The following is a 16,726-nucleotide window of genomic DNA, read 5'->3' as shown; positions in this document are numbered from 1 at the left end:
AGCACTTCTGCCTGCATGCTGTCTATACATAAAACTTAAGAAAAGTGATTTCTTTTAGAAATAGACAGGAATACAGTAAAGATTAGTTTAGATGTTTTCTGTATTCATGTCAGACTGTCCTGCAATGTTTTAAAATATTTCCTGCGATTCTGAGCTCTGTAGTCACTGTGCTGTGTTATTGAGTATGCTATTGTTCTTTTACTATTTATTATTAAATATATTTAAACCTTTAAATTGTGGCTGGTTTGTTAAGAGATATTTAAGCTCTTACAGTGCTTGCATATTTATTTGGTGACACTGTACATGTCAATCAAACAGCCTTGCTGATGGTCAACTTACCATTTGGATAACAGTAACATTACACAGTAGAATTGGTCATCCTTTGGGAAGGGTCTCATAGTAGCTGGTGGCAGCTGGTACTACCTTATAGTGTGGGCAGAAGGGGGCATAGCTAGTGAACCTGTGCCAGCCTTCCCCAGGAGTGTCTGTGTGTTTGTATATAAATCAAATCTCAAAGTGTGTGTGTGTGCGTGTGTGTGTGTGTGTGTGTGTGTGTGTGTGTGTGTGTGTGTGTGTGTGTGCGTGTGTGTGTGTGTGTCAGCTACTTGGGAAGGGACACAAAACACTGGTCGGACAGAGAGGGTGCTGGAGGTTTTGTCTTGATCACTCAGCTGAGATCTTAACCCCTATAGCTGTGTCAGTGGGGATTCTTATTGGGGATCTGGAGAGAGAAGGAAAAAGTAGCCCCAGATTGACTGTGATCTCTGTGTTCTCTTAAGCGAAACTGTACTACACTGTGTATGTACTTGTCACCCTCCCAATGTACACGTCCCTCACTGGTACTAGCGGTAAGGATTGAGGCTCCTTGATTACTGGGCCACTGCAGGGGTGTCACACTGATAAATTAATGGATTGATTGATATTAGATTTTGACACCACCCTGGGAAAGAAGGAGGCGTTACTTCATAGTGTCACTCTGTCCTTGTGGAAGATCAAGTATGGAAGTCTGAAGACAAGGCTTGAATCTCTGAAATTTATCTAGCACAACATAACAGCTACCAGAAGAACAGTTTTCCAAAAAAGGTACTCAGGGTTACATTTAGCTACTGGTTCAAACAGGGAATGTACCAGAGCCTGCAGTACTAAACTGAGATCCCATAGGGGGTAGGGTCCTTAAACAGCGGTCTAAAAAGAAGATTGCCTTAAAATAAGCTTTTTTTATAATTTACGAGAGAACAACGAAGCACCTTCCAATACAATGTGAAAATTTGATATTGCTGCCAAATGAACTTTAACAGTTGAGGAACTAGCTCCTTCTTTAAAACGCAAGGCCAAAAACTCGAGTATGTCATGTATCGGAGCTGAAAAAGGATCAATATGACTTTGTTGTGCCAAGTAAATGAATCTCTTCCATTTACTTGTATAAAGTTTTCATGTAGAAGGTTTATGGGAAGATAAACATATATGTTGGATAGGGGAAGACAGCATTGGTTGTATGGCTACTAATGGAACTGGAGAAACCATACCATCAAGGTTTGAAAGGTCTGGATGAATCATGCCCATATGGTGAGACAGGAGATCTGGCACTAGATCCAGAATCCAAGGTTGATGAAGTAAGTGAAGCCAAATGAAGGGGAACCAAACTTGTGAGGCCAGTAAGGTGCAAGGAGAATAAGGTTACTCTTCAACCTGACAGCTTTCTGCAGAAAATTTGGAATCAATGCGATTGGTGGGTGGGCATAAAACAGACCAGGCGGCCAACCATGAAGTAGAGTATCCCTCGGTGATTTCGCCCTGTGGGGAGATTAGGGCAAAGAAGCTACTGCATTTGTTGTTTAGGGAGGAAGTGAAAAGATTGTAGCAAGGCTGGTTCCATCGATGCAAAGTCATTTCTGTCACTTTCTTGTTGACAGACTACTCTTGAAGTCGAAGAATATACCAGCTCAGTTTGTCTGCTATCACACTGGATTTCCCTGGAATGTGCATCACTATGAGAAAGCGGTTGGATGAGATCACTCATTTCCGCACTCTGAGCACTTCTTGACACAAAGGGTATGATTTGGTCCCTCCTTGTTTGTTGATGTACCAAACTACTGAAATATTGTCCATTTGAATTGCAATTGTCCCTGGAGGGAGAACATCTTTGAAGGTCTGCAGCACTAAGAACACTCTCGAGGGTGTTGATATGCAAGTTGGCCTCTTCAGGGGACCATGTACCTTCGACATTTTTCCACAGAAAGTGCTCCCCCACCTCAACTGGGAAGTGTCTGTGGTCACTATGGTCGTTGGCTGAGGGAAGTGAATAGATGACCTTGAAGAATGTGGTCTGAATAAATCCACCACCTGAGATCTCTCTCTCTTGCATATCTGAGTGAATCGTACCTGAGTTGACATAGTCTGGTAAAGTATTGACCATTGTGTTGCTAAGATCCATTTGAGAATTCTCATAGAAAATCAGGCTAAAAGCACTAATGTTAATGTTGCTAACATTGATCCCAGAGCTTGAAGGACCAAGCAGGCTGAACGTTTGGTACTACAGATTATTTTTCTGACCTGTGATCTGATAGCTTCACTACCTCCTTTTAGAGTGTAAACTATTGTTAACTTTATGGTGAAGATTGTTCCTATAAATTCCATATTTTGAGTTGGTTGTAGTTGGGACTTGCTGTGGTTTATGGTTATTCCCAATTGGGAACAAGTGTGTACAACCTTATTTCTTACCCTTATTAAGTGATGTCTGGTTGGATGGTAATGAGCCAGTTACCTAGATATGGAAGCACCTGGATTCCTTGCAGTCTCAAGTGAGCTGCTACTACTGCCATACATTTGGTGAGCACCCTGGGAGCTGTGCTGAGAACAAAGAGCAAAGCTCTGAACTGGCAGTGACTGTCTCCCAGCTGGAAGCATAGGTACCTTCTGGATTGTCTGTTTATCTTTATGAGATATTACACATCCTGAAGGTCTATCAAGCACATCCAGTCGTCCTAGGCCAGAAAGGGGAGAATGGACCGAGCCATGACCATCTGAAACTTGGTATGTTGAACAGACTTGTTCAAGTTGCTAATCTTCAAGATTGGTCTCCAGTCTCTTGTTTACTTTGGCACTAAAAAGAACCTTGAGTGTATTCCGGATTCTCTCTGGTCTGGTGGTACCTGTTGGATGACTCTTTTTCTAGCAGCTTTTGTATTTGAATTGCTGCTTCTTCCCTCTGACTGGGTGGAACATCGACAATTTTCTTCTAGGTCAGAGGTGGCAGGGAAAGAGGTATTATATAACCTCTGGATATCATCCACTGCAACCAGATATCATTTATGTCTAGCCAAGCTCTATGGTGCAGGGATACTTGACCACTGATTGCCTACACAGATGGACAATTGGGCCTCCTTTCAGGAGCGCTGGTAGGGTCTGTCAGAGAAAGAATCTCTGGAATCCTGGTGTTGGCAGCATCCTCTGCCATGGGGTGCTGTCTATCATTAGAGTACCCCCCTGCCCCTAGGGGAACTTTCTCCACGTGTGTCCTGGAAAGGACCCTGGGACTTCCTGAACCACATTTATTTACCACCTCGTTAATTCCTAGAAAAGGAGCTTTGAGGAGTAGAAAATCATATGCCCACTGCAGAGAGGGTCTTTCCATCCTTCTGACAACTGAATAACATGTCTTTCACTGTGGGGTCAAACAAAGATGTGCCATCAAAAGGAGCATTCATGAATGAAAACTTGAAGGGCTTCACAAAATCGCAAAAGCGCATCCAGGCATGCTTTATGATGGAAATACCTAAACCCACTGACCTTGAGGCACCTTCAGCTACATGTGAAATTAGCCTCATGGAAGAATTCAAAATGGACTGTAGGGTAGCCAACTCAGAAGTCACAGAAGACCGGACATCTGCAGGAATGGAGCCTGCTAGGGTATTTGAAAGCTCCTTGATCAAATCCTTTTACGACCTAGTAAAATGTGCCACATATTTCAGCAATCTAAGAGCAAAGGTCGCTGAAGCATAGACATGCTTCCCAAACCTGTCCATTGCCCTAGACTCCCTGTTAGGGTGATGTATAGTGGAACTCTGCTCAGTGAGTTCCCTCATGGTGGTCACCACCATGACCATTGCAATGGGCACCCCCTTAGTGCAAAACTCTTTTCCAAAAGGTGGTCCCAGAATCTTGTCCAATCTCCCGAGTGTGAATTTAAAAGTGTCAGGGTTCTTCCAAGCCTGCCAAGAGACCAACTCAATGAGCTCATCAGCGGGCAGAGTAATCCAAGAGGTATACGCACCAGTAATGAAAGCCTTCAGGAATACAGATTCCTCAGATGAAGGGTTGTTGGGATTCCAACCACCTCTCTGTTTTAGGATCTCAAGGATGTCTGCAAATGAGACGTCCTCTGGAGGTGATCATGGGGACCCTTCACCATCATCAAAGTCCATATCCTCTGTGACTGACTCTTGTGGACAGTCCAAGTGATTTCTCTTGCATGTCTTCTTCCTAGAAACCTCCACAGTGGGATGCTCTGGGGAGATATCAAAATAAATCATAATCCCCTGCTAGGAAGCCTGGGGGTCTCAGACTGGCTCTCCCTGTGGTAAAGAAAAATAAGGCTCTAAGCACATAGACATCAAGGTAGAATAGTGATCCCAGAGGGTTGGATCTGTTCGTTCTGCCACAGCAAGAAATATCCGCTTCACCCCGTCAAAGGCTGATTGCCCTGGAGAGAGAGAGAGAGAGAGAGAGCAACAGAGATAGAAGACCCTGGTGTCAAGAAGACAAGTTTCTTGCCTGCTGTCCTCCCCCACTCTGAAAGCAATCTCCCTGAGGAGGAAGCCGCAGCTGAGCTATCCAGTGCTGAGGCTCCAATGCTGAGAGACCACTCCGACAACCAAGGAGTAGACTTCAACTCCTCGGATTCAACAGGTAAGCTTTGGCTCCAGGAGTCCTCTGGATCCAAATGAACCAAAGCACTCAGAGTGAGCTTCAGATCCAAAGATAATAAGATCTTCAGATCCGAGCCATATGAATCCAGCAAGCTCGGACCCAAGGACTGTAAAGCAACAGTAGGAATCAGAGGACGAACTGGAGGTGGGAGTGTAGTAGAAGGATGGGTTTCCTGACCATCTGACACTGCACTGCGAGGATCTTCTGCACCATTCTTTCCACATCTTCCTCTGTCATACTCCTGGAAGACAGAGTCAATACAAAGGATGGGGACCTGGAACAGTGATGTTCAAAAAAGGGTGAAGGTTCCCTTGAAACAATTGGGTAAATGGACGGGGAGTAGTTTGTCCTTGGAAGAGCTGTAGGAGTGGAGACAGACAAATCCAATGGCTTCTTCATCAGATCCTATGCTATCTGAGCCATCACTTTTTCCTTCTCGGATCTAAGGGCTAAGAGCTCTTGGAGCTCAGATCCAGCCTGGGCCTTTTCTTAGAAGGCTCTGAAACCAGGGTGGAGAAGGTGGATGGCTTAAGAGAAGAAGGCTTCGGCTCTTTACTTTTGGGAGATTGAGCCCCAGATTTGCCTCTCCAAAGCAGAAGGAAGCAAACCCTTTAATATTAATATATTTTCCCTCAACCAAGCCCCTGGGGTTGAAGCCATGACAAAATAAGCAATCCTCCTCCAAGTGTAATGGCCTAAGACAATAAACACGTAAAGTGTGGGCATCGGACATTGGAAACTTGCGCCCACACTTTATGCATTTTTTAAATCCAGCTAGGCCTTTCTCTGACAGTGCTACAAACAAGCAAAGTTAAGTAAGAAAGAAGAGTTTTTTTAAGGAAAGAAGGGAGAAACTAACTACCAAAGATGGTAATGGAGGACTGCACTGAAGTGTAGAAAATGAAATATTAAGAAATTCTTAGAAAACGTCTGGGAAAATATATAGAAGTATAAATCATCTCTAAAGTTCGATAGCGAGGTCAACTATGTCTTTCGGCAAAGTGGCAAATGAGATGTCAGGTGACTTAGGGCTACTGCATTATGGGTAAGGGACAAGCTCGAGAGCTTCTTTTTTACCACAAGCTTTAGTAATGGCTGAGTTGTATCCGAGGATCAGATCTGAACCAGATAGTCGAAGACAGAATGAAAACTGACAAGATCAGATCACTTTTTTCCCTAAACACCAGTCAGTGAAACCCTCCCAGGCTTCCCTGCTGCTCTGTGGGCAACTCAGCTGAGCACTGTGCAGTGTTACCACACTTATCATCCTTGCTCCTCTATAAAGCGAGTCCCCTTTTAAATCCCTGAGCAAAGGACGAACTGACTTGCCCCCCTCACAAAGATGTACTGAAGGATTACTTGTTACTGTGGACAGTCAGCTTCCCAATATTTCTCCATCTAGCCTGACTGACATGGGCATCCTGAGGCAATGTAGCAATCACCTCATGTCTACTGACAACCACTTGCTCTTAAAGCAAACAAATATAATATGAGAGATATGTAACTATACCATGGAACTAGAATTAGTCCTCTCATGTAACAAAAAACATAACATGAAACTGGATGTCAGCACATATACATCTCTCCTCACACAAGATAAGGTCAAGACACAAAGCCACATATACAGAGGCACTCACTAAGAGCCTACCAAAAAAATCAGAGACCTCCCAAACACAAACAACCTACACAAATTGGTACATAAACTGAATCCACCACTATACAGAGCACCTCACATATCGTGCCTCATCAATTAAGCCCCAAGCAAAACAACTTAAAACCTAATATCCTGGTCAAAGGTGACTCAACAGTGAGACACAGATGTCCCACTCACTAGGCTGGATAAAGATAACGTCACGGCCAGCTACCTGTCTGGTGCCAGGGTCCGACAAATCACTTGCATGCTCAAGTTTCTCAGCAACGATTACCAATATGACTCTGTCATAGTACACGTTGATGTCAATGACTTGAGATGCGCCTCTCTGGACTATATGAAGAGAGACATGACTGAACTCTCTGATTATGTGTCCCAGGCAGTTATGTCCCTAGCACTAAGCAGCATTCTACCTTCACCAAGACTGATGCCACAATACAGACAAAAAATGATTTCAACAACTGGCTTAGCTTCTGGTGTCACTCCAGGGGGATCCAGTATCTGTCATCCTTGGAAGAAATGGTCGACAGATCATGCTGCTTCACCAGAGATGGCCTTCACCTGTCTTCTCAAGGCTTTTGGATAATGTCAAAGATGCTTGCCTCCCCCATAGTGCCTTTTGTAGGCAATGTCAAAACGACAAAACTTCTGACATAAGGGAAACCACTAATTCATAGGATCATATATTAGTACTAGGCTAACTGCCTTTGTGGGCCATTTTAAGCCTAGCCAATTATCCCATGAGAGAATCAAACCCTGCACCTTGTGTCTGTAAGGTGAACACCTTAACCATTATACACTTCCTCACCCACTAGTGGCAGGTCATGCTGCTTAATGCTAAAAGCCTAAACAGGAAATTGCATTCCCTGGAAGCATTCCTCACCTTGGAAGATACTGATATTTGTGTAGTTACTGTGACTTGGTGCAAACCTGCAGAGAATACTACAGCCATACAAGGCTGCAATGCTCACAAGTTCAGACCCCAAAACGAGCATGAAAGAACCAAAGGTGGAGGTGTAAACATCTTCATTAAATCCAAATACATCTTGAGACTGGTAAAAGAGTACGAATGTCTTGAGCTACTTCAGGTCCAATTAGCTATAAGTAAAACACCCTACTACATCACTGATAACCACAGGTCTTGCACCATGAACCAGTAAAAGCACGATGCCTACTTGGACTTGCTAACATCACTCAGTACACAGCCAAACACCTTGGTCATGGGAGATTTCAACTATCCTTCCATCGACTGGGTGACTTACATGAGCACAAACATGATTGCTCAGAGGTTCCTGGACTTTGTTAATTCAAATTCCATAGAACAGTTGGTCTCTACCCCCACAGGGAGCTCAAATGTCCTAAAAAAAGTGCTCACCAACATGGAGGGTGGTCACTAAACTACCCTCTTTGTGTTGCCCTCCCTGGTACGTTTAGACCATAAATCTGTCTTGTTTGTAGTAAAGATCAGACCTGACACCCCCGCAGGGGCAAAAAAACTGAAACATTTCTCCAAAGCAAACAATAGCCTACTAAGTGATGGTATAAAAAGTTTCAAAGCCCCTGCTAACACAGTCAACAACAACTCCTATACAGAGGAGTACACAAATGCCCTATATAGCCACTTACACAAATGTATTGACTCACCTGTACCTGACAGGACAAAAACCAGGTCCTTCTGAAAAAAAAGCCACTCTGGTGGACTGCTAGTATAAACAAGTTATACAACAAAACAAACTAATATCTAAGAACAAGAGGGAACGTAGTCATCCAAGGAAGAATAACCTCCACAAAATGAACAAGCAAATCAGATATCTTGTAAAACCCTCCAGTGTCAGTTACAAGACTACATTAGCATCCCTAGCTAAAGAAAATCATAAGGCATTCTTTATCTACATCTGTAGCTTGAAAGGGAATGTCCAGCTGTGTGCCAAACTTACAGTTAGCAATACAACTTACACGGAACTGGGGGAAATTGCCAACCTGCTGCACGCTGACAGATTTGGCAGTAACTTCAAACCCCTGTTTCCACCAGCCATACAGCCATACCCCCAAAGCATTCCTGACACCAGTCCTCTACCAAGTATCTCCAAAGAGCAAGTCATACAAGTGCTCTCCGATGCCAAAAACTGCCTCTATGGGGCCAGATCACATCCAAGACTGCTTACTAAACAATCAAAAATAAGACCTAGCAGAACCACTTGGCACTCTCTTTAACCATAGTCTGAGCACTGGCTTTGTTTCAGCAGAGTGGAAAACAGCAACAGTAATCCCTTTCAACAAAGGGCGTCAATCAACCAACCCGGGGAACTATGGACCCATAAGCCTAACCAGCCTTACCTGCAAGGCTGTGGAAAGAATCGTCATGGACCTTATCAACTAGGACATTGGCAACCTTCAGCCACTCAACTAACCTAGCTTGGTTTTGTCAAGGGTAGATCTTGCTTATTAAACCTGGTGGACTTCTTTGAGAATGTCACCAAAACCCTGGATGAGGGCAAAGCAGTACATATTGCCTGCCTTGACTTAGCCAAGGCTTTTGACATAATCCCCTACTCTGGGATCATAGGGAAGCTCTCCCTCCTGGGAATTAATCCATACATCACTAGATGTGTAGCCAAATGGCTCACTGACAGAACACACTCTATCAAAGTTGAGGAGTCCAACTCTACCAGTAGGCCAGTTACCAGTGGGTTACCACAACAATAGGTGCTGGAGCCTCTACCATTTGGGATCTACTTCTCTGAATTCCATGCAAAAGTAGATGGCCTGTGGCTTACCAAGTTTGCAGATGACTATAAACTGGGTGCAATCACAGATTCCCCCAATGATGTTAGCATATTACAGAAGGGGCTGAAGCAGACAAATGATTAGTGCCAAACTCATGGTCTAAAACTTAACACAAAAAATGCCTCATCATCCCTTCTGGCAAAGAAATAGCCCCTGCAAATTATGATATAGACAGCAACCCTCTAAGTTCAAGCCTAGTGGTGTGAGACTTGAGGAACAAAGGTTGATAGCAATCTAAATCTCGATCACCATGTGTCCATAATGGTACGGAAAGCCTTCTACATTGCGCATCTATAAATAATGACATTGCATCCAAGACTAAGGAGGTTATAACCCCACTGTGCTCGACCTTTATTAGACCACTAATTGAGTACAATGCTCCCTTCTGTATGTATCTCACCTGACACTTGCAGCAACTGGAGAGACCGCACAGGTTTCTAACCAAGAGAATATTTGGCCTCCAAAACATAACCTACATGGAAAGACTGAAAGCCCCTGTCACTGTGCTCTGTGTCATACAGGCTGCTGAGAGACCTCTGCTTAGCTTGCAGAGCAATCTCTGACCCTGCCCTAATGGAAATGCTGCTCATCTGTAAATCAAATGGGTCAAGAGTCACTCACTCCAGGGATCACAACATCTGTGACATCGACAGGACATGTTGGAGACACAGATGTATCGCTCCGAGATTAGAGCTCCTCTGGAATAAGCTCCCATTTCACGTCAAGCAGAGCTCATCAATGACCCCTTATAAGTGCAACCTAGACAATTGGATGGGCGACAGTAAATTCATCCTGGGGTGACACCTACGTCCCTCGTGGACAGGGGTAGCAGGTGCCAATCACATAATCTCTCTAACTATGGTCAGTTTGGGTACAAGGTTTCTTTTACATGGCTAGTCTTGTAAAGTCCCTAATACCATTAGGCTAGTAACCGCCCATGAACCTATTAACCTATCCTGCATGCTGTTATACTGAGTGTTCATCTTTGTAAATTTATTAGATAACTCCATCCAGCTAACAAAAGTATTTTTCCTGTACCTTTCCAGTTTTTCCCCATTTTTACAGTTTATTCTTTCATTAAATAACTCCATAAACCAACCAAAAAGTGTTGAGTGTAAACTTGCTGAGGGCAGTAGAGGTTATTTGGTGGCAGGGTGTAATCTGCTCCTGTTCTGAGAGGCAGATATTACTGACTGCAGCTTCAGCTACTTTTTTATTGGTTCTTTCACTTTTTCTACTAAGTTTAAACAGTGATGGAAATAATTTTCTGTCTTTCAAAGACTTGTAGGAGAGATGCTGGCACTTTTCAAGCTTAATCAACATAAAATATCTAGGGAAGAAGAATACATCATTACACTAAGTATCTTTATCATGCTACCAGTATTTTTTGCTTATTTATTTGAATTTTACAACTTTTTTAAGTTTGTACAGTTAAACTTGCTGACTTTTTGTCTGAACAGTCACCTGGCTGTTTAAACCATCTGGCTACACCCCATTCTAGATTATCTAGTATTTTTATCTGTGCTTTTGCATATGTGGAGATAACTCCCTAGTGAGACACACTGAAGCTTCACTCCCCAGGCTGTGCAAAGAGAGAGTCAAGGTCAGTTGCCTATTAAGAGCCAGGTTTGAATAAGATTCATCACATCACATATGCACTCAAGTCTTTGCACCAAACATACAAATATGACACAGGCGTAGTGCACATCCGTGTAAATGACTTCTGATGTGCCACCCGGGAACATATGAAGAGGAACATGATGGAGTTTTTTGGAAAATGTGTCTGAGGCAAATATGAACCGAGGCTTGAGCAGCATTCCACTATCCCCACAAATGCTACCGCAAGACCTAAAAAAGATTACTGACTTCAACAAATAGTTTATTTTCTGGTGTCATTCAAAGGAGGTACAAGATATATCTACATGGGAGATGGTAGGCCTGCTCCTATCCTTCAAAGGCTTTCATACTTTGAATAAATCTTCCCCTACTCCCAAAGTGCCTTTTTAGGCAACATCAGTCTTCTAAAACTTCCAATAAGGAATCCAGATTAACATAACAGCATTGCTGTTCAATGCTAGGACTCCAAACACAAAACTTCATTCTTTACAGGCACTTATCCTGGAATACATCGCTATAAGTTTACTATCAAAATGCTGAAGGTAGGTTCGCTGAACATGGAAATGATGAACGCAATTCACAGATTTCTGTGTTGCCGAACATTATGAGAGCGAGAGTAATTATCAGTGAATGCAACTGTGCATTCGCTGATATGCACTCGATGTTATGCATAGAGATCATGGTATAGTGCAGCTTGGGAAATGTATCCCTTTCCTCAATGTATTGTGAACTTGGAGTTGGAATATATAGTTTGCAGGGGGTGTGGGGGAGGGGGTGCACGGGGGCTTCCCACCTGCTAAAGCATGAATGCCAGTGTAGGAGTTTAACTTACCTTTGGACCTACACTGATGTCACATTCAATATTTGGCATAAATGTCGAATCTGCTGAATTCATTCAACAGATTCGACATTTATGCCTACTTAATATGCAAGCAATCAAAGTTTCCTTTCAATGTTAAGTACTTTTTTTTTGAACTTCAGTATTTTGATAGTAAACCATGGCTATTTATATTGTTATGAAGACCTGGTTCAAGATGGATGACAGCACTCCATTTTTGCAAAGTTTCAATGCTTACCACAGATTCAGGCAACTGCTTTTGATGACAGCACTAAAGGCAGAGTTGTCCCCATATTCTTAAAGAATTTCACCTACAGACTCGTTAAACAAGATAATGACCTAGCATTCCTCCACTTTCAATTTACTATTTTCAATACCCCTAATCATATCATAGAGAATTACAGGACCCCCTTGACCCATACCTCCTACCTACCTAGTATGGAATGCCTATGCATTAAGATAAGTGTCATTCTCCTAGGAAACTGAAACTATGATTTCATCAGCTGGGGAGACTTGCACTTTCTCAAACATGCATGCCCATAAATTTCTGGACTTTATCAATACAAATTCTCTGGACCAGTTAGTCCACACCATAAACAGGGGTGATAAAATCTTGGATGTCACTCGATGGGTTGCCAACTGGCTTACTGACAGAACCCACACTGTAAAAGTAGCCAACTCCAAATCCAGCTCCAGACAAGTGACAAGTGGAGTCCCTCAGGGTTCAGTAATGGGACCGCTCTTGTTTGGCATCTACTTCTCGGAAGTACAGGCCAACACTAAGGGAATCTGGCTAACAAAGTTTGCAGATGACTGCAAATTGGGAGCCATTACTGAATCCCCAAATGATGTGGATATTCTACAAAAGAGCCTTACAGAAACAGATGCTTGGTGCCAGAGCCATGGGCTCAAGCTCAATGCCAAGAAATGTATAGTTATCCCCTTTGGGAAAAAACATGTACCCGTGAATTACCATATAGGTGGCAGTACACTAAACACCGAAAGTGTGATAAGAGACTTAGGAACACAGGTGGACAGTGGTCTCACCTTCGATAACCACATCACCACAACAGTCAGAAATTCCTTCTATGTGGCACACCTCAGGCCTTTGCATCCAGAAAAAAGGAGGTCATTGTCCCACTGTACTCATCCCTCATTAGACCCATTATAGAATACAATGCCCAGTTTGGTATGTACCTCTCAAAACATTTGCAACAACTGGAAAGGCCGCAGAAATACCTCACTAAAAGAATCACAGGCCTAAAGCAGATGCCTTATGCTGACCGTCTAAAAAAACTCCAGCTATACTCTGTCGCATATCGTCTCCTTAGAGGCGATCTCTGCTTAACATACAAGGCTATGTCAAACCCAGAGCTGTTGGACATGTTACACTTAAAGAAATCCCAATCCCCCAGAGTCACAAGCTCCAGGGATTTAAACCTTGTCATCACAATGAACAAAACATGCTGGAGGGATAGGTTCCTGACTGAGAGACTTCCCAGACTCTGGAATAGACTGCCCATACATGTCAAGCAGAGCGCCTCTTTGTCCCTCTTCAAAAGGAACCTTGACGATTGGATGAGAGATAGGAAATTCACCCCGGGGATCACGTCAGTTGCCCTGCTAGACAGGGGACTAGGGAAATAAATATTCTGGGAATAAATAGCCAGGGAATTGTTATGGCTAGGCTTGTACAGATCCTAGGGCCAATAGCCTAGTACCAACCTATGGACTTTGTCCTTCCCAGCATGAAGCAGATTTGCTCCCCACCAGCTGTCATTTCCCCTCTGGTCTGAATGTAAATTGGTCACATTCCCCACAAGATGAAGCAGGAAATATCTTTCCATGTCTTGATTTTTTGGGCTTATGCTAAGATTACTCTACTAAAACTGAATGATGACCTGAAAAAATTCAAAATCCCCCTCAAACCAGATGACCCCACTGTATATGCAGAAACCTTTGCAGCCAATTTCTATGCACATATAAACAGCTACACAGATGCATCTGTTTCGCTCTAATGTAAATACAACACAAATTTTAAGAATAAACACCTATGGTGGAACCCAGATATAAACAGACTGTATAATAAAAGAAAAAGCTCACTGCACACAAAAGTGAACTTAACTCTCAAGATGCTAAAAAAACACACCTACTAAACTAAACAAGGAACTCTGAACCATAAATCAATCAAGGCCAGATATGAAGTAAAAATAGATACCTGTGTAAAGGATAACCACAAAACCTTCTTTAACGACGGTAGAGACATCTGAACAATGCCCAACACTGTGCAGAACTAATAGCAAATGACATCACATACTCAAACCCAGAAAACATAACCAATGTACTAGCAGACAAATTTAGCTCTAATGTCATCCTCCTCTACCTTCTTACATTCCTAGATCATACACCTGCAGCTACACTCCTTTCCTCAAATTTCCTAAGAACAAGTCCTCAAAGCACTATCCAAGGAAAGAACACTAGTTCCATGGGGCCAGATAACATAATAGGCTGCCTAATGGTCTACCTGAAACAGAACTTGTCAGACCACCATTGGAGGCTATTTAGTTCCACCCCTCAAACAGGCTTTGTGTCCACTGAATGGAAGATAGCAACAGTCATACCTCTGCATAAACGTGGGGCATCAATGGACTCTGGTAATTACAGACCCATAAGCCTGACCAGCCTTATATGTACAACACTGGAGACGATCATTACAGAATTAATAAATAAAGACAAAAACAAACTACAAACTCTCCAACAAAGAAGATTGTAGACACAATGGATGAGGGCAAATCAGCAAGCACCACACATCTAGACTTTGCCAAGACATTCAACACCACCTCATACTCTGGTATTGTGGACAAACTCTTAAATGTAAATCTCTAGGTAATTCACTGGATCACAAATTGGGTCAAAATTGGAACCCAAAAGATAAGGCTTGGTAGCTTTACATCCTCCAAAAGACCTGCCACTGGCAGTGTACCCAGGCTTCAGTCCTTGGGCATCTCCTCTTTGGCATTTACTACTCTGAGGCCGAAACAAATGTTAAAGGTTTATGGCTGACCAGGTTTGCAGATGAATGTAAAGTTTATGCCATCATAAATTTTCCACAGGACACCAAGATCCTCCACAGGACCTTTCCCAAACAGATTGGTTTTAGCCCATGGTTCTGACACCAGCAAACACCAAGAGATGCAATAACATCCTTTAGCAAGCATAACCTCCCATCTAATGGTCACATTGACAACATCCCCTAAAAATTGATAATGCAGTTAGGGATTTGGGAACTTAAGCCAACAATAAGCTGTCCTCTGGGCATCTCATATCCAGTAATGTAAGGAAGTCGTTTTCATTCCATAGCTGATACCAAAAGGTAAGGTGCCCTGGCCAGGGATCTAATCATTCCCTGTACGTAACTCTCATTAGGCCACTCAGTGAATATAATATCCCTGTTAGTATGTACTTGCTCAAACACTTGTTACAACTGGAATGATTGCATCGCCTTCTCACTAAAAAAATCAAGGGTCTAAATCATGCAAACTATGCAGACTGTCTCAAAGCTTTGCCCCTTTTCTTAGTATCATACAGGCTACTAAGATGTAATGTCTACCTCAGGAACAGAACCTCATTTGACCCAATCCCATCAGATCTATTACACATCTGCAAGTCCAATAGTAAAGTGAATGCTTGCTTGAGGGATCTGTATCTGTTTTGCTCCATTTATAGATCATATTGGTTAGATAGGTCTGTATCACAGAGAATACTACTGCTGTAGAACCATATTCCACTCCATATAAACCAAAGTGCTTCTCTTACTGGATACAAAATGTAATTTGGAAGACCAGATGGAAAACCATAAATTCACCAGTGGTTTAGCACCAATGTCCTTCACAGACAGAGGACATAATTAATTGTCCTAACCTGCTGGGTTATTCATACACAAAATATAAAGACTAGAAATAAATGGGAATGTAAGGCTCATTAGTTTAACCACAGATTCTTCACATATATAACGTGGGAAGCCAAATTAATTCTTTAGCCACGTATTTACTTACTGCTTAGTGGGACTTCAGGAAGATCTGTCTGAAGCACCATCATATCTTCTACCTTCTCATGAAATGGAAGTTCAATGGGTTTTTCAATATATGATAACAGTTGTTCTAGTGGTATATCATATCCTGAGGAACAAAAAAAATACATAAATTATATGTTTAAAATATACTTCATGGAATTCCTGCAGTGATTTCACCTTTGTTCATCTATACAAACATTACACATAATATTAAAACACAAAGGCAGGTCAGAAATTAGGACAGGACTTATTCATTGAACTAAGAAATTGGAATTATAGGATTGTGAGGTAATGATATCTACAAAAACTAAATGTGAATAAGACAAGCTTACAAACATACAGCAACAGTACAAGTCAGATCGCTATATGAGGGTGTTATAAACACACTAGAAATAAACTGCATACAGGACAAGAAAGGGCTCCCTGTTGAAATGCTGGCACTTGACAAGCTGAGCTCCAACAAGCCAAAAAAAGACCAAAATGAAGAACAAATCTCAACGATCGCTCTTCTCCTTGTAACTTGTTTTTTGCAGGGGGGCAAACCCTCCCTTCACCCTTAATGTGGAGGTCAAGCCACCCTCCCCCCCAGAACTTTTAGATTCCAATTCCAAGATCACCATGCCTAAGAGAAAAGGGAATACTCCAAGAAGAGGCCATCTCAGACTTAGTATCTGTAGGTCTGTTTTTTTTGGGTATTTGGTCTCCGTGTTCTAGGACTTACTTTTTTACCCAAGCAGGTTACATAGAGCACTTTATATGAGCTTCTACGCACTGAGATGTACGCGCCTGATACCAAGCTCTACAAGATCTGGCATAAGTGGTTTCTGTTCTC

At 42.5% G+C, this 16,726-nt stretch overlaps 1 protein-coding gene across 1 annotated transcript in view; it reads right to left on the bottom strand.

Annotated features, from left to right (window-relative positions):
• Window positions 1-16,726, bottom strand: part of LOC122798725 (zinc finger protein 260-like) — a 104,207-nt gene that overhangs the window by 33,309 nt on the left and 54,172 nt on the right. Inside the window, exon 3 of the mRNA XM_044067824.1 lies at window positions 15,878-16,000. Within this exon, the coding sequence (XP_043923759.1) occupies window positions 15,878-16,000 (123 nt within the window). The remainder of the gene's footprint in view (window positions 1-15,877; window positions 16,001-16,726) is intronic.

Source organism: Protopterus annectens, chromosome 3.part1 (genome assembly GCF_019279795.1).
Source record: "Protopterus annectens isolate FY-2018-M chromosome 3.part1, PAN1.0, whole genome shotgun sequence".
Lineage (NCBI taxonomy): Eukaryota > Metazoa > Chordata > Ceratodontiformes > Protopteridae > Protopterus > Protopterus annectens.
The sequence above is the reverse complement of the archived record's forward strand: the minus strand, read 5'-3'. Positions and strand labels throughout refer to the sequence as shown.